The sequence below is a fragment of the Equus caballus genome, chromosome 11 (genome assembly GCF_041296265.1).
Source record: "Equus caballus isolate H_3958 breed thoroughbred chromosome 11, TB-T2T, whole genome shotgun sequence".
NCBI classification, from domain to species: domain Eukaryota; kingdom Metazoa; phylum Chordata; class Mammalia; order Perissodactyla; family Equidae; genus Equus; species Equus caballus.
This window is the reverse complement of record NC_091694.1, coordinates 57,754,893-57,778,576: the sequence shown is the minus strand read 5'-3', so window position 1 is coordinate 57,778,576 and position 23,684 is coordinate 57,754,893. Positions and strand designations below refer to the sequence as shown.

Here is a 23,684-nt window from a genome sequence, read left to right as displayed (position 1 = left end):
ATGTGAACTTTTCTGACATCATGACAATGTGTTTATATGTGAATTGGTGGGAGAGGAGAGGAGGATGAGGTATACACATTTTATATATAGTCAACTCAATCTAAGGGCAGATTATCTGGTTTATGGACAAAGATTAAAAATTAAGAGGTTACACTGTGAAAAATGTAAAGAACAACAATTCAGGGAAAAACATCTAATTTATTGAGGGCATTAATTGGAACTACAAGGTAATCCATAGACGCCACATTTTATGTATTACCACTGGGGAATACCCATCCTCCTTGCCAATAAAACCTATAGTGAGGGACAGCTTATGTGGCTGTGGATCCCAAGACTGCCCACTTGGGACCTAGAAAAGAAGAATTAGGTAATGAAAGGGAGAAAGCAGGGATAAAGAGCTTCCAACTTGAGTCCTGTTGTAATAGTAAAAAAAAAAGTAAGAATTCTAATAAAATAAAAAATTATAAGACTTTTAATAGATAATTGAACTAATTAATTGCCAACTAATTTGAATAACGTTTGGTATTCTTACACTATCATTTTTATACTTTTGGGTGATGTCACATTGTCCTCCCAGAAGCTAAATGTAATTAAAAATTTACACTAAATCAGTTTTTCCTATATTTTGCCCAGTTTTAACTGTACTTTTTACATGAAGTTCTTCCTTCCCTTTTTTCCCCATTACCCCTGCTGGGTGGTGCCTGTACTTGGCCTGAGGCCTCTTGGCACCATTTGGTAGAAATGACCTTCTTCTACTTTTTGACCTTCTCGCAGATGCATGGGCTGCTGAGGGCAGTCCCCAGCTCATGTCTCCAGAAACTGTGAAGCCAGATGAAAATTAGAAATGTCCATTTCCTGGATGATATGGAGATACTTTATGATTGGTCTTTCCTTACCTCTTAAAATATGCTTCAATGAGAATTTAAAAAGCAATTTAAAGTTTTTGACAAAAAATAGATAAACAACATCTTTATTGAGAGTGGGCCAGTAAGAACACTCAAATTTGGTTTATAGGTAACCAAAAACATTTGAAAAGAACACTAAAACTTCCAAGAGTCATGTCAAGTACAAATACGTAGTCAGATTGAACACCAAGCATAAAAAGAACAAATACTGAAATGCAAAGGGCCAGAGTTCTCAGTAAAACTAGCTTAGAGCAAGTCCCTTAACACTATTTAAACTGCAGTCGGATTACAAACTTGAGTCTCTGGAACCATCAGATGGCTCCTGGTTAAGTGATACTCAGAAGGAAAAAAAGCAGATTCCATGAGGTCTCCAGGAGGCTGTGTAGGGAGCAGCACCAGATGGAAGAAAGAGCAGAAAGAAGTGAGGCCCCTTCTTTGAGCCAGAGCAGGATGGTCACAGTTCTAAATCAGTAAACAAAAAGTGTGGCAGATACACTCATTCTTAAGTAATTTCTAATTGATGTCTAGCCACTTGCTATAGACTGAATGTTTGTGTCCCCCCAAAATTCATGCTGAAACTTAACCTCCAATGTGGTGGTATGAGGAGGTAGGGCCTTTGGGAGGTGATTATGTCATGAGGGCAGAACCCTCATGAAGGGGATTAGTGCCCTTATAAAAGAGGACCCAGAAGGTGCTCCCTTGTCCATACACCATGTGAGGACACCGTGAAAAGATGGCTGTCTATGAACCAGGAAACAGGCTCTCAAAAGACACGGAATCTGCCAGGGTGTTAATCTTGGACTTCCCAGTCTCCAGAATTGAGACTGCTGCTTTATAAATAAGCCACTTAGTCTATGGTATTTTGTTATAGCAGTCAAATGGACTAAGACACCAGTTCATTAACACATATATATATACACATATACGTGTATATATAGAGAGAGAGAGAGGCTCTCTATATAATTTATTGTGTGCTAGGTCTTTTACATGCTTTGTCTTAGTTAATCCTCACAACAACCTTATCAGAGAGGGGTGATTTATTCCCACTTTACAGATAAAGAAACTGAGGCCAGAAAGAGTAAGTAGCTTTTCAAGGCCACATAACTGCTAAGTGGAGATGGCAGAATTCAAACCCAGCTTTGGAAAACCCTTGTTTATCTTATTTTGTTAGTCAAATATTGGCCCCCAAATGATGAATTTCTTTTCACATGAGCATTTGGCATACAGTCACGTGCTGCATAACAACATTTCAGTCAGCAACAAACCACGTATACGACAGTGGTCTTAGAAGATTAGTACCATATAGCCTAGGTGTGTAGTAAGCTATACCATCTAGGTTTGTGTAAGTTCACTCTACGATTTTTGCACAGTGACAAAATCACCTAGTGACACATTTCTCAGAATGTATCCCCATCATTAAGCAACACATGACATATTGAGAAACAGCAAGTATTTTAGGCTTCTCGGGACACGTAACCTCTCCTGCAACTACTTGACTCTGCCACTGTAGCACAAAAACAGCCAAATACAACATGTAAATGAATGAATATGGTCAAGTTCCAATTAAACACTATTTACAAAAATAGGCAGCAGGATGGACTTGGTCCGCAAGTCCAGGCAATAGTTTGCCGATTTCTGCTTTAGACCATGAGTATTGAATATTAAGGTGGCAAAAAGGGTTGAGCTCCTTTTCCTTTATCTTGTTCCTGTGTCAGCCATTCTCCTACCCTGACCTCAGACCTTGAGCCTTCCCACCCACCCTGATCCCCTTCAATGTGTTTTTTTTGTTCTTTCCAAAGTTTCTTCCCAATCTTTTCCATCTCATGTTGATTTCTGCCACTGCTGAATTTATACTTGATTCATCCTTAATGACCTTGCTTTCCACTACCACCACTTCTTCAAACTCTATTCCTCTACTTTTCTGCAGTAATAGAACTAAGGTCTACAGAGAGGGAATTACAAGAAGCAACAGGGATAACGTGGAGGGGGAAAGAGCATGGACTGGTTGCTGAATGTTCCTAAAGGACAGGGTCTAGGAGAGGAGAAAGAAGAAATCTGTAACTACTTTTTTTCCTCTATCTTTTCTATAATCTTCTTTTCACATAATATAATAGAATAACAATAATAACTGACATTTGTGTAGTGTTTTGCTAAATATTTATTTGAACTTTTGCTTTTGTGTTTCCTATCCCACTACTGGTCTTTGGTCACCCATGTAACTTATGTCAATATATCACTCTGGTTTTGTGCCTTTTCTACCTTCTTAGGGCTCTGAGATATAGCAAAGACCGGCCAACATATAGGGAGAACAAGAACAACAACAAAAAAACGTAGGTAAACATGAAGGCCAGAGAAAGGGCAACTTCTTCTTCATGGAGGAAAGCTGCTTATCCTCAAGTGATCACTGTCCTGTGAGCTATTTTCCATATCTGACAGGAAGGTATGTCCTTGTGTCTCACAGTTGCTTCAGTTCTTCTTCTTGACTGGAACCCTAAATATAACAACATATTCAACCCATCAACTTTTCAGACCCTCAACATCCCAGGAGATGAAGCACAGTTTACAGAAAGAAGAATGATGTAAAGAAATGAAATTTCCCTAACACTGATTATAGAAAACCAAGGATTCATTCAATGCCAAGGATAAGAGGGACTTGATCAAAAACTACAGTTAAGATTTTGACCCATTCTCTACTTCAGGGTAACTTCCAGAGAGGTAGCAATTATCTAAATCTATGACCAGCATAATCTATGTGAACGCAACTTAGAACCTGCTGTAAATACATTCTATTTACGTTCATCAAATTAGACAGTAGCTTCTGGGAGGAGGGAGAGAATCTGAAGCATATTTTAACTCAACTTTTAAGTTTTTATAGCTAATGTAAAAGAAATGACACTCTCTGGAGAAATGTCACTATCTGTATACCTGGATCTCTACTTTGGGTTAAAAAAGAAATGACTGTCTTCCCGATGATAAGGATATGAACCCTCTGCCTACCGTACCAAATAAGAACTTCCCTACAAAGTGAGAAGCTGTAACAGGGTTTTGATGAGACAGAGACGGAGGAACTGGATTTCACAATGATTATATTGCTACCCATGCTCAAGAATTTCTTGAATTTCCACAAAACGGTATTAGCGGGGGTTACAGATCAAAATTTGAGATCTCTGGCCAGAAGCTTTCATAATGATCAACACAAGAGATATAAGGAATATTCCTCTACAGCTCAAAACTATGTTATTATGCCAGTAAAATCAGAACCATACAGAATTGGTCCTCAAGCACCATTTTATGGGTTTTCCACCTAAATACTCAGGTATTTAACAGTGATAAAAACCAACTTACATTTCTTCACATTCAGTAATTTTTCAGGGTTGCTCTTCAGTATGAATTCTTTGATGTCTGATGAGGGATGAGCTGCATTTAAAGCTTTTCCCACAGTCATTACATCTATAAGGTTTCTCTCCAGTATGAGTTCTCTGGTGTTGAATAAGAGCTGATGAATGAATGAAGGCTTTTCCACATTCATTACATTTGTATGGTTTCTTTCCAATGTGAATTCTTTGATGTTTAGCAAAATTTGAGCTCCGGCTGAAGGTTTTCCCACATTCATTACACTCATAGGGCTTCTCTCCAGTATGAATTCTCTGATGCTGAACAAGATGTGTGCTCTGGCTAAAGGTTTTTCCACATTCACTACATTCATATGGCTTTTCTCCAGTATGAACTCTCTGATGTTTAGTAAGGGATGAGCAATGGCTAAAGGCTTTCCCACATTCCTGACACTTATAGGGTTTCTCTCCAGTATGAGTTCTTTGATGTTTAATAAGTGCTGATGAATGAATGAAAGCTTTATCACATTCATTACATTCATAAGGCTTCACTCCAGTATGAATCAACTGATGCTGCACAAGATGCGTACTTCGATTAAAACCTTTCCCACATTCACCGCATTCATAAGGTCTCTCTCCAATGTGAATTCTCTGATGTATTGCGAGGGATGAGCTTTCTGTGAAGGCTTTCTTGCATTCACTGCACTCAAAGAGAATTCTAGTATGAGTTCTCTGATGTTTAGTTAAATTAGCTCTGTGGCTAAAAGACTTCCCACATTCACTGCAGCTATAGGGTTTCTCTCCAGTATGGACCCTCTGGTGTCGAATAAGCACTGAATGGTACGTAAAGAGCTCACCACAATCATTACATTTATGAGGCTTTTTCTCTTTATAGGTTCTCTGCTTTTTCATTAAGTTTGATTTCTGTTTCAATCTTTTTTCAAGTGTATGAAAGGCATAGGAGCCTTTGGGAACTCTGTCCTGAGTGAGAAGGACAGATTTCTGACTACAGTTTTTCCAATATACATCATGCTCATGAGCTCTTTCTTCAGAGAGTGAATTCATGTGAGTGAACATTTCTCTCAAGTGTCTTTCCTGATTTCCTTGCTGATCCTCTAACCAATTTTCACATTCAAGAGTTGTTTCCAAGTTGGAGTCATAGACACTATTTCTTGTCAGTCTGTCTATAATTGCAACCTGGCATGATTCCTCTTTAGAAAAATCTTGCACTGAAGTTGCATCTTTGCTCTCGGGGCTAGTCTCCAAGTCTGAAAGAAATCGGAAATGCAAATTTCCTTTGTTTTCTGAAAGTGCTCAACAAAAGGCAGTTCTGTAATAGGTTAGAAGTTAATGAAGGTGAAAAGCATGCCTTCAACAAGGAAGTGGATTTGAGTCTTATAAGATGATTTGCAAAGAGAAGTAAATGGAGGGAAATAAATGAACAGTATATGCAGAGAAAATGAGTAGATCCTATCCAGGAGAGTCAGAATGGGGGAAAGATGACCAGAAATACAGGAGAAGAAGAAGGGATGCAGATGAAGCAATATATCACAGAATAAGCTGGAAATCAGCATACTAGATCAGGATGAGGGAGAAACAACTTCGTACAGAACACCTACTCCAGGCAGTAATCACCTTAGTGCAGAGTACAGTTATGACTTCTAAGTTTCCAGTCACCCAATCCGATTCACATCCAAATAAGCATTCCATTTCCAGTTTAATCTTCCATATCAATGATTTTATAATATATCCCTGATACAAAATCTCCTTTGATCTCCCAAAGATATAATAGTAAACATATGAAATTATATTCACACAAGGCTATTCATTACAACACTAACTGAGGTAGCAAAAGACTGGTAACATCTCAAATATCCTACTATAGAGAATTGATTAAATGAACTATGGTGTATACATACAATGGAGGATTATGTGACTTTTTAAAAAATGAGAACTATCTCTACATATTGCTATAAAGTGATCTTCAGGATATATTAAATAAATTTAAAAACGCAGCAAGCTGTAAATGAGTGTGTATAGTTTGCTACCTTTTGTGTAGAAAAAAAAGGGAAGATACACATATATAGACATATTTGGTAATATTTTCCAAAACCCAGGAGAGATAAATGAAACACTAACAGAAGTGGTTATCTGTAGGGAAAGTATCAGAACAGAGAGAGGGCAGGGATGGAAGCTAGACCTCTTTAAGTATATCTGATACAAATATATTAGAATTTTTATATCCAATACAAAACTACTTTATAAAGCTAAAATAATTTAAATAGTGTGGTCCAAAGGAATAAATAGACAGATCAATAAAACAGAAGAGCAAGTTCAGAAATAAAGTCAAGTATAAACAGGAATTAAGGACAATACAAAGGTGATATTTCAATCAATGAACTAAAGATAATTTGTTTTTCCAATAAATGGTGCTATGACTAATTAAACATAGATCTGTCCCTCATTCCACACAACCAAATGACTTACTCATTCTTCTATCTATTCTACCATACACTAAGCTCTGGTCTAGGCACTAGGGAAAAACACACAAAGTCCCTATGCACGTGAAGGGAGAGAGAACTTAGTCTAACATTCACAAATACATATAAAAATGCATCTGTAGTAGGTACTAAGAAATAAAAGTCCAATGATGCTCTGAAAGAATATAAGAGGGGAAATCTAGGGAGATGAGGGGAGGCTTCACTGAGGAAGTAAATCACTGAGCTGAAGTGAAAGTGGGGTTGGGGTTGGGGTGAGTGTTTCAGGTAATAGGTACAAAAGCGCTGAGATGAGCACTCCAGGTAGAGGGAATGACAGTACAAAAGCCCCGTGGTGACAGGGACATCCAAGAAAAGCACGGTGGTAGAGAGCATGAACTCCGGAATCAGAAGGAGTGACTTTAATCCCAGCTCTGCCACTTACTAGCTGTGTGACCTGGGGCACGTTACTTAACCTCTCTACTTCCACCTCGTTGTCTGTAAAATGGGGCAATAACTAACTACTTTATGGAATAAAGGAATAATAACAATTACTACCTTAAGGAGCACTAAATGAGAATATTTATAAAGCACTTGAAACTCTGACACAGCATAAGTGTATATAAGTGTTTGTTAAATAAATAAAACATAAATTGATATAAGGCTAGGATAGGTAGAGATCTCAAAGTGGACCCCAGGTGGACCCCTGGGAGTCTGTAAGTTCAAAACTATTTTCAAAATAATGCTTAGATGTTATTTGCCTTTTTTATTGTCTTGACATTTGCACTGATGTTGCAAATGTGATGGTGGTAAAACTGCTCATGACTTAGCATGAATCAGGACAATGACGCCACACTGAACTGGTAGTTATAACATTCTTCCCCATCATGTACTCTCAGTTAAAAAAAAGAGAGCCAGTTTCACTTAAAAATGTCTGAGGAAACAGTAAACATACTTAATTCTATTAAACTTCAAACCTTGAACACATGCTTTTTAAATATTCTGGATTGCTGAAACGGGAAATATTCATGAAGCAATTCTGTTCATACCAAAGTCTGATGGTTGTCTTAAAGAAAACCACCTACAAGACAGTCTGAGTTGTGATTTGAACTAGCCACTTTATGCATGGACCACCATTTTTACTTGAAAGAATGACTGACAGACAAACTATGTTACCCATGTTGGGTGTTCGGCAAATATTTTCTCAAAAATGAACAAAGTGAGCCTGTCACTTTAAGGAAAACAACTGAAGTATTTGATAAAACTGAAGCTTTCAGGCAGAAATTAGAATTTTGGAAAACTTTTATCTACCACTGATAGCTTGATAGTTTCCTAATACTTAAAAGACTTTTCTGAGGAGGTCAGTGGTGATTTTAAAAATTGTGATTTTTAAAACATTGCATAATGTAATGTGTCAATATTTGGAAGATCTACATAACTCAGTGAACTGGTATTTTCCAAAAGATTAATAGATTTTAATCTAAGAGTATGAAAAATTCACGGGGGTGGTTTCAGATGCCATATTGTATATAATCTTTAAGAAACTACTGCTTGCCCAGTTTTGGTGTAGTATCAGAATAGCCACAATGATTTGAAAAAGCTATAAGATACTCCTCCCTTTTCCAACTATATATTGGTGTGAGGCTGGGTTTTCTTAATACAGGTCAACCCAAACAACACATCCACAACAAAAGGCATTCAGAAGAAGGTGCAAGAATACAGCTGTCTTCTGTTAAGCCATACATCAAACAGATCTGCCAAATATAAAACAATGCCATTCTTTTCAAGAATATTTTTTGTTGCAGAAGAGTTGTTTTCACAAAAATTGTTATTTGTGTTAACATGTAATGGGTTTATAATTGTTATTTTTAAATGAATTATCTAATAGTTGAAAATCTTTCTCAGTTTTTAAACTCTAATACACTAAGTATTGGCAGATGTAACCCACACAAACAAAAGCTCTTAAGGGTCCTCAATGACTTTTGCAGTTAAGTTAGGTTTTATGAGGCCAAAACATTTAAGAGCTGCTAAGACAGAGTACAGAAATGGAGGGAGAGTAATTGTAAGATAAGACTGGAATAATGAGTAAAAGACAGATTTTGCAAGACTTTCTTGGCCTCAAGGATTCTGGTTGTAATCCTAACAGCAATGGAAAGCCATTGAAATGTTTTAAGCAAAAGGGTGGCACCATCAGATCTGTATTTTGAAAACATCACTCTCACTAAGAATGTAAAGAATGGAGCATATGAGGACAAAGGTGGAATCAGGTGGAACAGATTATCACAGTAGTCCAGGCAAACAAAATGGAGATGGAGGGATATTAACAATGAAGAAATAATCAGAATATAATTAGATAAACACAATGATCAACTGGATAAAGGAGAGAGAGGGGAAGTATAAAGACTGTTCATAGATTTCTGTTCAATTTGCTAAGACACTGAGTGTCAGTAAGACAATTATTGGAAAAGGATCCTATCGGGGGGGAGGGATGGAGAATTTGGGGATATATCAGGCATTCGGTTTTAAACACGTTGTATTGAGGTGAGTCTGACGTAAGCAAATGGCAACACCAAATAGTTACACAAACATTCAGACCAGCAGCTCCAAGGAGAGGTCTAGGATGGAAACACAGATTTGGGATTAGTCTAGAAGGAGACGATAATTTGCTTGTGGGAATGGATGAGACTGCCAAAGGAGAAGGCAGAGGCTGCAAACAGGTGACCAGCTGGACAAACCTGACCCTCAGACAAGTTTTGTTTGGCCCAAATTGTTTCTATAAATTTTTGAGATTAGTTACCAACATTTAAAAATAGGAAGATTTCACAGAGAAATTCAAATTTTAAGTTTCTCTCAGAAAAAACTGGAAGCACAATGAATGACAACCACCAATTAGAGCAAAGTTGGCAACTACAGCCCACTGCCTGCTTTTCTAAATAAAGCTTTACTGGAACGCAACCATGTCCATTCTTTCACAGATTGCCTATGGCTGCTTTCAGACTACCACGCCAGACTGAGTAGTTGCAGCAGGGACTATATGTCCCACAACGCCTGATTTACTCATTATCTGACCCTTGACATAAGTTTGTCAGCCCTTGAGCTAGAGCTAACGGACTAATGGCTACTCCCTTTTGGTCGAGGCACGTGCTCTTCCAGTTCACCAGGCCCCACCCTGTTTGCTTCACTCAGTTATATCATCCTGGCCCAGGCAGGCACTCACATTTATGATTGCAGGTACACAGAGGGAAGGGAGATTCAAAGCAAACCTTGAGCAACTCAAACACTTAGTTGTTCAGAAAAGAAAGCTAAGAAGATACAACCAGAGAGGTAGGAGGCAATTCCAAATGGATTAAGGATTTAAAGGGAAAATGAAAGGACAAATATATCAGAAGAGAACAGAAGCAAATAGTTCTGTAATCTTGGGGTAAGAAAGGACTTTCTCTACGCTAACCAAAAGACAGAAAATAAAAGATTGTAATTCATTAAATTTGTATAATAAAAAGAATAGCAAAACCGAAAGGCAAAAAACTATAAAAAAGTCTATAATATAGTAAAGAATAAATAGCTCATATACGAAGAGTTCTAATAGATCACTATGAAAATGGCAATATTTCCCACAAAAAAGGGAGAAGGACGGTGAACAGGCATGTCACAAAAACAGACAGGCCTACGAGGGGAAAAAGACATAGCCACAAACACAAAGGACAATTTTAAAACTCTCTCAGTATTCAAAAGAATAAAAAGATAAAAAAAAATAGAATATTAAGGGAAAATTTTCTTTATGAGATATACACACTGTCACATATAGTCATTAAAACAGTAAGTTATTGGAGCACAGATAGACAAGTAAACCAGAGAGCCTAGAAACAGACCCAAGTATATATGGGACCTGGTTTACCACAGAGTTGGCATTACAAATCAGGGACAAAAGATAGATTTTTCAATAAATGATGCTGGACTATTGACTTTAAGTATGGGCAAAGATAGAATTAGTTCCCTATTTCACACCATATATTAAAAAAAGCTACTTGTAAAACAAAACTTGAATATTTTAGAATAAAGTACAGATTATCTTCCTGACATTGGAATAAGGAAGACGAGTCACAAAAAGCACAAACCAAAAAAAAATTGATAAATATAACATTAAAATTTTAAAATTCTGTATGCATAAGATACCATAAAATAAAATAAACCACAAACTAAAAGAATCAATTTTTTTCTTACTGATTTGTGATGGTACCTCTGTCATACATACTAATGTATCTAAAATCTATAAAGAACTCCAACAATCCAAACAAAGATGTGAATGGTCCAATTTTTAAAAATAGGCAAAGGATATCAACAGGTAATTTACAAAAGAGGAAACCTGTAATAGCTAATAAACATAAGAAATACTCAAACTTACCTATAACCAGAGAAATGTAAATTAAAAAACATGAAATATTATTTCATATCCACCAGACTGACAAAAATTACTAAATCTAATAGCATCAACTGCTGGCCAGGGTGGTGGTGGGACATGGGCAATTCCTAATAAAGCTAACCATGTGATACCTTGAGACTCAGTAATTCTTATTCTGCTTATCTACCCTAAACCAACTTTTACGATGAACATAAGGAGTCAATAAAAGGATGGTCATTGTGATTTTCTTTCTAATAGCAAAGAAATAAAAATAAACTGTTCAGTTTATTCACACAATGGACTTACTCCACAGTAGTTAAAATGAATAAACATAATCCATATGTATTAACACAGATTAATATCAAAATACAAAGTGAAGTTTAAAAAAGTCGGATTACAAAGAAAAAGTATAATTGTTCATACTATATACACATATTGTTTTTTGTACATATGTAGAAACACTAGAATGATTCACATTGACTGTACCAACTTATTTCTAGCGAGAGAATGAAAGGCCTTTAAATCTGTGATATCTTTTATTTCTTAAAAAGTAAAAGATAGCACACACCTGTAAGAATGGCTAAAATGAAGACAGTCAATATTAAGTGTTGATGAGGATGCAGAGCAACCAGAACTCACATAGTCTGTTGGGAGGAATGTAACTAGTACAACGACTTTGGAAACCTTTTGGCAGTATCTACCAAAAGCGAACATGCACCTACCCTCTGACCCAACAATTCTACTTATATGTATATATCCAACAGAAATGCATCTATGTGTTCACCAAAAGACACATAAAAGAATGTACATAGCAGCACTATTCACATAGCCCCAAACTAGAAACTACCCAAATGCCCGTCTCAGGAAAAGGGATAAACTGGTACAACAACATGATGAAAGACTGTACAACAAAGAGAATGAATGAACTACAACTACATATAACAGCATGACGTACCTCACAGGAATCCTCAGTGAAGGACGCCAGACACTAGAGTACATACAGTATGATTCTCTTTACATAAGATTCAAGAACAGTCAAAACTGATCTGTGGTGTTAGAAGTCAGGATAAGGTTACCCTTACAAGGAAGGCGGTAACTCAAAGAGGGCACAGGGGTGCTTCTGGGATGCTGGTAAGGCTGTTTCTTGATCCGGGTACTAGTTACATGAATGTGTTCAATTTGTGAAAATTCACAGAACTGTATGATTTATATTTTTATCTATTTTATATCACAAAGAAAGGAAGAAAAAGAAAGAAAAGAGGCAAATGAAGCAAAATATTAGCATGTGTTTGATTTTGGTAGTGGATACATGTGTTACTTTATTTTCTCAACTTTTGTATGTATTTAAAATGCTATGTAATTTAAAGTATTTTAAAAATCAAAGTATGTAGGCACTTCTAATATTCTTTCTTAAGCACCGAAAAGTGCCACTAATCCACTGTCCTGCGGGGCCATTATTTCTGAAGACTCCTGTCTAGCTGACTCACCTGAATAGCCACTTTTAGGGGCTTTTCTCTCAAGCATCAATGGTTCTTTTGCATTCTCCAAATAGTAGTTCTCAGGCTTGGAAACTGGAAGCCCTGCTCATTAAAAAAAAGAAAGAAAGAAAGAAATGGGACTCAGTTATTTGTGATGGGCACAAAGATCTATCCTAGAGCAGAGTCCTAACTCCTTGATCTACAAAGAAGACAGGATATGACAGGGGGATCTGGAGTAAGGGAAGATGCAACTCTAACTGAAGCTGAAAATATCTGTAGCAAGAGTCTGGGCCTGGTAAGAGCTTATACGCATTTGAAACACAAATGTTTTTGCCTGTCAAAAAAGAAGACAATTTCTCTTTCTTTACTGAGGAAGTCCCAGAGAGATGCTGCAGATAAAAATTCTTAGCTCAGGGAAGAGGGGGAAGAAGCTGGAGAAAGCTGGACCTCAGGGGCAGCAGCACAAGGTTGTGACTGTGGCAACTAGAGTTTTTGTCTTCTAATGTTTTTCTTTTCTTCCTTCTTCAGTTACTAGAACCTGCTTTCTTAAGGAATTTATTACATGAGGTCTGGGAGGGGCTAACATAGTTCCTTCCACCCCTCATGAACACATACACACACACACACACACACACAGGCAGGCACAGGATCCAAACTGGCCAGAGTACCCTATCTCCCTGGCTCTAGTAATTATTCCACTGATGGACATGTGACCCCATTTGCTCAAACTCCCAGGATAGAATCATTATGTTTTTTTGCCAACTCTCTAACTGGAAGAATAATGTAATGCTAAAGCTGCCAATGGTCATTTTTGCTACATGGAGAGATCCTAAGAATAAAACCAATACAAGGCAAAGCAAGCCATGTGATAAAAATAAATAAATAAAAGAAATTCCTGACAATATATTTGATCCCTAATCAAGATTTTTTTCCCCTTTAAACTAGTGTGAATTAAGTTTCTGTCACTTGAATTCAAAGAATCCTGATAAAAAAACAAGCATAGACATTTCACCAAGAACCTAGAGCAGAAACAGATTTTTCTCGGGGCCCAAAGGGGTCAACATTTTATGATTCCTCAATGGAAAAGTGAAGGCTTCCTTACGCTATTTCACTTTCAATAAAGTAATGATATCCCCACAAGCAGATTCCAGAGTCACAATGAGAACCCATCCTTACAAAGCGAGACCAGGTTCCTATAGTTCTCCAGCATCACATCCCTTTGTGCAGGATCCAGTTTCCCCCACTCCTCTGGGGTAAAGTCCATGGCCACATCCTTGAATGTCACTGATGCCTAAGACACAAAACATACTTTTGTTCACCATCTTTCACTCGACAGTCTCCCTTTCACCATCTAGTTTCTGTTGGCCCTGAGGTAGGCACGTGAGATATATTCAACAGGGGAAATGACTAATAAATGACAAGCATTCTAATGTATTCACATTCTGAATATTCTATGTAAAGTCACAGGGTATCAATTATGTGCCAGGCACACTGTCCTAGATTCAAAATGAGAACCAAAAGAAATAAGACCATAGTTTCTCCACTGAGAGACTCTAATTCTTCTGGGGAATAAAGAGTTAAAACACGCACCAATGAGTCAACAATGTAGCTCAGCAAAGTAAACAAAATACAGGCAGAGAATAAAAGGCAAGTCTGCATAACTCTCCTTGTGAGTCCTCAATAAAAACTTGAATCAATCCAGCCAATCAGAAGATGAACTGAAATACAGAATTTGTGAATAGAGAACTCACAGGCAGTGAGCACCAAATCCAGTTAATCATGGAATTAAGTCAACGCAAAAAGCATTAAATTAGAAAATGACAGCAACAAATTAAGAGTACTGATAAAACGGATAAATGTTTATGGGTAAATATCATAGGATTAAGTTAATATAAGACCAAAAATACAAAAACTATATGGAGATAAATGCATTATCAGTATCAAACATTTCTCTTTAAGTAAAGCCATAAAGAATGGAAATAATATCCCAAGGTTGTTGAAATAAACATATAGTAAATGCTACAACTGGATAGAAAAATTTCTATTTAAACATTCATACAGCATTTGTAAAAAGTAGCAAAGTAAATCTTAATAAATTCCAAAACAGAAAGAAGAGAGCAATACCAGATGATAACTGAAAAAAAATTCAAAGTAATAACAAAATAAAACGCAAAAAGCAATGCCAAATGGCTAAAAATGTCCTCACAGGAAATTTCATGGCTTGAAACACTTCCATTTCATTAAAAACATAACGGAAATAAATGGACAAAGCATACAAGTCAAATTAGAGAAAGAACAGCAAAAAAATAAGGAAAACAGAAAGAATTACACGACAAAAGCAGAAATTAAGGGGGAAAAAATGGGAAAAATAGGACAGCTGGGGAAGCTGAAAAGTTAGTAGGTTACAGTATTATACCAATGTTAACTTTCTGATTTTGGAAAAAGAATAATAAAGCAAGGTAAATGTTAACATTCGGAGAATCTGAATGGAGAGTATATGAGATATCTTTCTACTATTTGCAACATTTCTTTAAATCTAAAATTATTTCAAACTAAAGTTTCCAAAAACGGAAATAATCTGAGACTTAAAAAATACAAGAATCCATCTTTGGAAAATAAAATAAAATGTAAAAATCATTAAGCAGCCACTATACAGACGAAATATTACAAGGAAAAATGATCTTGATCTTACAATCTGAATATCTATGGCTAAACTGACAGTAGTGGGAATTAACTAACAAACCTTTAAAAGGAAAACATCAGAACAATGAAAATGCAAACTGTTGCCTACAAGACAGAAAAAATACAAAAGAAACAAAGAAAGCATAGTAAACAGAATTATACAAATCACGTGGCAAGAAAAATTTGAAACATACAAGTAATGGTATTAATGGGAATGAGTTAATTTCCCTTATAAAAAGGTTTTTCAAAAAAGTCACATCCTGTTTACAGAAAGGACACCAAACAAAAACCCAAAAGTTGGGCGTGGGGGGTAAAGGGAAGGAAATATGTATACGACATGTCCCAAGACAGTAGTTCAAGCTCAACTAAAACATATGGAAAAATATACATCAAACTGTTATCCTCAGTAGGGAGAGATGGGGGACTGCATTTGGGGAGGTGAGTAATATTATCTTTATATATATCTAAACACATCTCTGTCGTTCATCTGGTAACAATGAGCAAGAATTAAAACTTCAATGTTTTTAAAAATCTACTAAGTAAAGGATAAAAAAAATAGCCCAGACAAATTATAGTAAGAAAGACAGTTGCAATACTGGCACCAAACAGAATCTAATGTAATGCAAAAAGGACAAAGAGAGTCTCTAAAATTTCCATGAAAGGTTTAACTCACTCTAATGCTGTCAAAGTCTTGAATCTAATATCAAAGTGTTAAAATATATAAAGCATTCACCCTTCTTCTGGTAGCTGTATCCTGATTTTTCTCTGGCTACTACACCTGGCCACTTTTAGTCCGTGTAGTTTAGGTAGTACTAATTCCATCTCTGACCCATGGGTGGGATGTGTTTGTACGTGCGCATGCAGGTATATTCTCTAGGGACCAACTAGACAATCACACTTAGATCTGGCCAATAATGGTGCAAGAACGGGCCTAATACCTGTTAAAGAGTTAACCCCAGGACTTCTGTGGGAATGACTAGGAGAGAAGATGCCCTTTCTCTCTGATCTTCAACATGGGAAGATGTAAGCCTAAATTTCTCAGGGGCCGGCACTAGGAAAAAAGCCTGCTTGAGAGCAAAACCCACAGAAAAGAAAAGGTCACTGAAATGGAGAGAATAGGTTCTAACACTCCTGCTTGAGCTCTATTTCTAGCCAGACCTGGAGTTTTCAGTTATGTTGGTCAATACAAACCTGTTTTTGCTTAAGCCAGTTCGAGCTGACTTTTCATCAACTGCAACTTAAAGCTTCTTGACTAATAAAGTCTTCCACACTAATGTAAGGCAGTTGAGAAATCAATGGAGACAAGCAAGTATATAAGGATCCTGAGAAGTCACTTTTACAAATAGCACCAAGGTGCAACATCTACTTTTTACACTTTGGACTACAGTAGCAAAGAGAAAGGCTAACCGAGGAATCTTTGGGTTGTGGCATGCCACACACATCATGGAGAGCTCCTTTCTCCTATCGAACTTCTTGTAATAAAAATTTTCAAACATACAAAAAGTTGAAAGACTAATACACTAATTACTCGTGTAGTATGACCACCACTTAATTCAACAATTCTTAATATTTGCCCTTGCAGTGGGGACTGGAATAAGTTACACACCTGATAACACTTCACCTCTAAAACGCCTCAGCATCCATCATCCATCCTTCCATAGGCCTTCTCCTCCCAGCATGCCTTTGAACTATTTGAGTACTTATTGTTCATAGTTCATTCCGGCACTTTAGGTGCCTTCTTAAATTCCTACTTAGCAGTCCCATGTATGTTGTTTCCACTAGAGAACCATCAATGTTAAGAGGTATGCACCACATTGTCTTTTAAAATGGTTTCCTAAGTTACCACGCACATAAATTAGCATAAGAGGCTAAAGAAAAGTAATGTTCCTTACACAGCCTGTTGAGTGACAACCAATTACCGGATGGAGAAGATACCATGGGTAAGTAGAAAACATCTTCTGAGTCTATTAGTCACCCCAGTGGTCTCTTAGAATTAGAACTCAGCTCTCCAGATGGGCTCTAGTGGACAAACTCCACATCAAAAAGAAGGGAGTGGGGCTGGCCTGGTGGCACAGCAGTTAAGTGCGTACTTTCCGCTTCGGTGGCCCGGGGTTCGCCGGTTTGAATCCCGGGTGCAGACATGGCACCGCTTGGCAAGTCATGCTGTGGTGGGCGCCCCACATATAAAGTAGAGGAATATGGGCACGGATGTTAGCTCAGGGCCAGTCTTCCTCAGCAAAAAGAGGAGGACTGGCAGCAGATGTTAGCTTAGGGCTAATCTTCCTCAAAAAAAAAAAAGAAAAAAGAAGGGAGTGCAGCTATACTTTGAGAAATAAGACGAGCTTTCAATAATTGGTGGACACTCACACTCACCTGGGATCTGGCTGTGAGGCGCAGTGCTGCCACTTCTCCCTCTTCTGTGCTCTTCTCTTGGGAAAAGGACGAATCCTGGGAAGACAGAACTAAGGGCAAGAAGGCAGTAATGATGAGGCCTAGATCTATCTTGTGGCTCAGATTTACAAGTCTAAAAAATCCCTCCACCATACTAATGATGCTCCCTGCAAACACGGGAACTGAAGGGAGCCCCAAACAACCCAGGATCCCAAGGTCACGAAGAATGTCCAGGAATGTTGCTACTTGGGGCTTAAATTCATTCAGTCGCTATAATCACAACACATACCGGAAGACGGCACTCTCTGATCTAGAAATTAGAATAAGTCAGTTTATTTCCAAGCTTAAGCTACATTAAATTAATATCAGAAAAATAGGCTCAATGGTTCCCACAAATCACTCCACAAGCTTAAAACGTAGATTGCTGGATCCCACCTCCAAATAATTATCATTAGCTGAGTCTGGGGTACAATTATAAATCTAACAAGTACCCCGGGGGTAATACTGATTATAGAAGATCATAGACCAAACTTTAAGAAAGACCAGCCTAGTGGAACTGGAAGTCAGTCAACTTCTTTGCCTGTTTTCTACTATGTAAAACAAAAGAATTTGCTCTACTGAAATCAGAGGATATTGTGAAAAGAGGGATAACAGGTGTGGGAAAATATTTTTGCCAACCAAAAAGCTAAATTTTCAGACTCACTAATCGAGGCTAGGATGGCATAACCATTTGGGAGGAAGAACGTGTCAGAAAAAGTAATTGAGGCTGTGCTCACGCCGTAGAAGCTAACATTTCGCTCACATTTTGGGGGTGGCTTTGAAGGGTTCATTGTTCACCCAGCTGAAAGAGGGGTGATCCCATACCAAGCCCTCCATTCTCAAAGAGCCCATGCATCTCCCAGACAAAGGAGACGGACAGCGCGCTCTGCCAAGAGCCACTTCCCCTGACGCCACTTACTTCCCATCAGGAGGAAGAATTTCGCCCTTCCACAATACAAGTTCAACACTTCAGCAATTCTCACCTCTCTTCTCGGGCATTTCGGCCAAATCTGTGTCCATGATCACCACTTCCTTCTGGTTCTGAAGATTCTGACCTTCCCCCCAATTCAGACCTCTGGACAGAAAAGTGAGAAGCCCCCGAGGCCTCGCGGTCCTCCTTCCTGCCTTTCCTCTAGGAGCTCTGCTGAAAGGCTTCGGTCAGGTAGGGTCACTCTCGAGCCTGGCTGGATCCTACGAGTCTGGAACCTGGAAAGCCGGGAACAGCATCCCTGAGGCTGGGTCCTCAGATGCCTGTGCCCGCTGCTCGGAGCTGTCCCTGGGGGGAACTGAGCGGCTGGAAGAGGTGGCGCCGGGGCTGCCGCCGAGGTACAAGGCGCGGAGATACATCCCGCCGCGCTGGGGGCTCTTCCCCAAGCCCCACGACAGCCCTGCACCCCGCCCGTCGCGCACCCGCCGGCACCGCGCTCGCACCCGCGTCCCCAGGAGGCGGCAGCCGCGGGAGGGATTCAGGCCACAGCGTGAGGGGATGGGGCTCATGGTCTGCCCTCTAGGCCCCTTTCACAAACGCGCCCTCTAGCCCCGACTCGGCACAGATTGATCCCCCGGGGGCCACAACCGACGCGGAGCGCAGAAGAGCGGCATCTTAAACGACCAACTCACCTCCCATCCCGGGCCTGACAAAGGCTACGAACTTCTTAGGCAAGCTCCCAGTCGCGCATGCGTAACAAGGAGCGGGGCAAGGCTGCCGGCCTCATCCAGCCCCGGAACTACGATTCCCAGAAGCCCCTGAGAACTGCCTAGACGCAGATTCTCAGCAGGTGGGAGCACACGTGGCGCAGTTGGGAGTATTGAAGGACTAGTGGTCTCTTGCCCTCTCGCGAGATCGCTTGTGTCGGATCCTTTGGATAACGGAGAGCGCCATAGCTAGGGAGCCGGAGCCGAGTCAGTCTTTGTCCGCGCGCGTTGACTTCAAGTGGGATTACAGCACAGTGCTTAGGGTTGCTGAGGACTTCAACCCCAATAACTGTAATGTAAGATATATTAGTAGTATATAGATTTTTCCATATTTTTTCCTCCCCAAACACATCCTTTCATCCAAACAATGTGAAAGGTGGCTTTTTGTTTGTTTTTTAGGAACAGCAGGTTGTATACTCAATCCGAGGTTCATGCATCCATGGACTACCTGTAATAATGAAAATTCACGTGTGTGAGATAGATGAGTTGAAAAGATTTAGTCAGTTTCAACAAATTTGAGCAACAGATTCTTTGCAGGCATAAAAATTAGTTAAAGCTGATCAAAAGAGGTTATTCTCTCTAGGGAGCATGGTTAGTCTTTCTAATTCTGTTATTGGACTGACCTACCCACCTCAAACTCAAAATGTCCAGACTGCCTCCCTTAGTGAATGATATCACTGCCGACAGACTCATTTGCAAAAGCCAGAACCAGAGTATCCTCAACCCTTATCTCGATTTATCACCAAGTCCTATTCATTATATGTCTTAAATAACTCTCCAGTTTGTCCATTTCTCTATTCCCACTAGCATTACCCTAGTTCTGGCCAAGATCATTTCACTAGGGTTACAGTCACAACCTCCTAACTCAAGTTTTCTTTCCCACCAGTCTATTCTCCACTCTTTCCTGGCCAGTGATGGTTCTAAAGCAAGAATATAGTGTTATTTTACTACTTAAAACTTGTCAATGGCTTTCAAAAACTGGGGAAAGATGATTTTTAGTTCCGACAAGAAGGCACCCCTTTTCCAGCTCCCTTTATCCGATGCAGCTCCCACTATTGGAGCCTCCTGGTATTCACACCTTTATGTAATACCCTCCCCTTGAATGTAGATGGGACCTGTGACTCACTTTGAACCAATAGAACAAAGGTGACATAAGATTCTAATGCTTGTTTTGCTAGGAGACTGCCTCCTTAGTGGCTTTGATGAAGCAAGCAGTGATGTTGACTCACATGACGAGGGACTGTGGGTGGCCTTGAGCCAACAGCCAGCAAGAACCTAAACCCTGTCTACAACCCCCAGGTACTTGAAAGTGGATCATTTCTAGTAGAGTCTTCACATGAGAACTCAGTCCTGGCTGACTCCTTGATAGCTGGCTGCAGAGGACCCAGTTAAGCTGTACCCAGACCATCCACAGAAACTGTGAGATAATAAATGTGTGCTGTTTGGAGTCACTAAGCATGCAGAAAAAGATAGCTAATACAGCATCCTAACATAAATGGCTAGCTCCTTTCCCAAAACCCAACCTGGAGATCCTCTGGAAGGAGGGAGGTTGTTGGATTGAGAAACTATTGAAAAATTGATTGGAACCCCTTTGGAAGACAGATGGCTACAGTTGGTCCTAGGGTATGTGGGTGGGGTGGGAATGGCAGCAGCAATGGAAGACTCCTAGATGCCACAAGAGGACTTGGAGGAGGTGCTGTAGGGTGTGGGGGTGCTTTTTAGTGTTTTGTTGTGCTCCTTTCTGTCCACTTCCCACGTTGGGTTAATCTTTGCCCACTCTTTCACCATTGCACAGGGTAGCCTTAGAGCTGGGCTGGAAGAGGAGTGAATACTAGCAGAGAGAAGTAGATCCACCTCAAAGGGTTTTATTCATCTTCCTCCCACCCTGATACACACACACACACATGCACACACACACGAGCCAGGTGATTACTGCAAAAAAGAGGTAGAGACAGGTTCTTTGAGGGATAAGATCACTTGGTGGGAAGAGGGTGGTAAATGGGGAGTGGTCCTGCCCAAATTTTAACACTGTAGATTCTCTGCTTTGGAAATGACTCAAATCCCCCTAAGTGCCCCCTGCCCACATACATACATATGCTTCATCTACAGTGTGTGCCCTTCCTAGTGAGTTGAACGTGGTATAGGAAACACCCCAGGGTTTTGGTTCCCTTCCCTCCCTGTATTACCACCTTATAACCTGGCCTCAGGAATATGGGCTCACAGGGAAAAAAATAAGCCATCTGAATAATTCTGTTGCTATAAAAGAAAAGCAATAAACTGAACAATCTATAACAGATAAAACAGAATTACTGGATGTAGCATAAGCCCTGACAGTTGGTTTTTTTTTTCCCTTTTTTGTAATGCAAGTGCCTGACTTAAGCTTTGATTGCCGACGCATCCACTTCAAAGAGGCATCCACTTTAAAGAGGGCTATCTCAAGTAAACACCCTGCCAGCCACCGGACTAGATGAAGAGCTTCCCTTCACTGAGGCTCCTTTGTTTTAGAGATCTTGCTTGGTTTCAATAACTGACCATTTGAGCTGCTTGTTTTCTCTCTTGCTGTGCTTTAAATTCCTGCTCTTATGTTTTAAATTCACCAATAAAGAGGGAGCCTATGAAACCCAAGACCCCACCATCGACCCCAATAAAAGCAGAACCTCAGGCCCTTGCACTTGCTCTCTCTTGCTTGCTCCCTCCACACAACCTCACTGTGTGGCCCCAGGTGTGCTGTGTAATTTCCAGGTCCTGTGAATAATAAGCCTTTATTATTTCAAACTTTCCTGATGGTTATTGCTGGAGGGCACCTTGCAGTCATAATAAGAACTACAAGAGCCAGTCCAACCACAACGTTGATTATTGATAGGCTGGACAAAATGCTGGACGATTTCAAATAAATTATACGTTGTGTTTTTTTTTGTGTGTGAGGAAGATTGGCCCTGAGCTAACATCTGTTCCAATCTTCCTCTATTTTATGTGAGATGCCGCCACAGCATGGCTTGAGCGGTGCTAGGTCTGTGCCCAGGATTAAAACCTGCGAACCCTGGACTGCCAGAGCAGAGCACATGAACTTAACCACTATGCCACCGGGCTGGTCCCAAAATATATGTATTTTTAAAAAGCTATCCTAAAAGAGATCCAGGAGGACACAAGAAATGTTAACAAGAACTTGTCATAAGAAAATTATGTGTGAAAAATATAGTGGTTGAAATAAAGTATTCAATACTTTATTGAATAGCAGAATATGTAAAACTGGTGAGTGTGTTCAAAAGCTGGACTATCACTTCAAGGAACTCTGCTCTTCCTTAAGACATCAGGAAGGGATAAAAAGTTGAAAAACATGAAAGAAATGTTAAGCATATGGAGACTGACTAGATATTTATATATTGAGAGTCCTGGAAGGAAAGAAAGAATAGGAGAAAATATTTTAAGAAGTAATAACCAAGAATTGTGGAGAAATAAAGAGAAGTTAAAAGAACTTACATTGAAAGTGCTCATAGAAAGGCAAACAGGAAAAAATATGAAAAGACACCACATATTATAATAAGATCTAACAACATAAATAACAAAGAAGAAATTCTAAAACGTTCCAGAGACAAAACACAGATAACCTACAAAATGCTGTTTTTTGTTTTGTTCAATGCTAAATCCCCAGTGTCAAAAACAGTGCCTGGCATTTCATGGCCTGTCAGTAAATAATAATTGAATAAATAAATCTGGTTTGTCAGGGCCAGCCCAGTGGTATAGTGGTTAAGTTGGCGCGCTTTGCTTTGGTGGCCCGGGGTTTGCAGTCGGATCCAGGGTGCGGACCTACACACTGCTCATCAAGCCATGCTGTGGTGTCCCATAAACAAAATAGAGGAAGATTGCCACAGATGTTAGCTCAGGGACAATCTTCTTCAGACACAAAAAAACTGATTTGTCAATAGTAGTACTGACTGCAAGAAGAAAAGGTATGGATATTTTTAAACTGTAAAAGATAAAACTTTGAATCTAGAATTTTATACAGGCATCCCTCAGAGATATTGCACACCACAATAAAGTGAATATCACAATAAAGCAAGCCACATGAAATTTTTGGTTTCCCAGTGCATGTAAAAGTTATATTTATACTATACTGTATTCTATTGAGTGTGCAATATCATTGTGTCTAAAAGAACAATGTACCTACCTTAATTAAAAAATACTTTATTGCTAAAAAATGCTAGTCATAATCTTTTTGCTGGTGGAGGGTCCTGCCTCAATGTTGATCAGGGTGGTGGCTGCTGAAGTTGGGGTGACTCTGGCAA

General features: G+C 39.2%; 1 protein-coding gene and 1 long non-coding RNA gene across 3 annotated transcripts; one reads left to right on the top strand and one right to left on the bottom strand.

Moving 5' to 3' along the window:
* Positions 1–954: 954 nt before the first annotated feature.
* On the bottom strand, positions 955–19,422 carry ZNF286A (zinc finger protein 286A). 2 transcript variants are annotated; one of them, XM_014728877.3, is made up of 7 exons: positions 19,324–19,422; positions 18,687–18,909; positions 17,647–17,735; positions 13,768–13,882; positions 12,601–12,693; positions 4,251–5,505; positions 955–3,396 (listed from the first exon to the last, which is right to left on the bottom strand). In XM_014728877.3, exons 2-6 carry the CDS (start codon positions 18,721–18,723, stop codon positions 4,274–4,276), a joined length of 1,566 nt encoding a protein of 521 aa, XP_014584363.2. In that variant the 5' UTR covers positions 18,724–18,909; positions 19,324–19,422; the 3' UTR covers positions 955–3,396; positions 4,251–4,273. The 2 variants fall into 2 exon arrangements, with proteins under 2 accessions (XP_014584363.2, XP_001504913.4); XM_001504863.6 differs by having other exon boundaries at positions 955–5,505.
* Positions 19,423–19,562: 140 nt separating this feature from the next.
* Positions 19,563–22,908, top strand: LOC106782899 (uncharacterized). Its single transcript, XR_001380281.3, has 3 exons — positions 19,563–19,694; positions 20,577–20,697; positions 21,766–22,908. It is a non-coding gene; the product is annotated as an uncharacterized lncRNA (long non-coding RNA).
* Positions 22,909–23,684: the final 776 nt, after the last annotated feature.

What these genes read in the sequence shown, in the direction of transcription:
- ZNF286A (XM_001504863.6), bottom strand. Translation starts at nt 18,723, where the DNA reads ATGGACACAGATTTGGCCGAAATGCCCGAGAAGAGAG. An exon ending in CGAAATGCCCGAGAAGAGAG is followed by an intron (nt 17,736 to 18,686) that starts GTGAGAATTGCT and finishes TCTTGCCCTTAG; the next exon opens with TTCTGTCTTCCCAGGATTCG. An exon ending in CCCTAAAAGTGGCTATTCAG is followed by an intron (nt 5,506 to 12,600) that starts GTGAGTCAGCTA and finishes GATTTCTTTCAG; the next exon opens with ACTTGGAGACTAGCCCCGAG.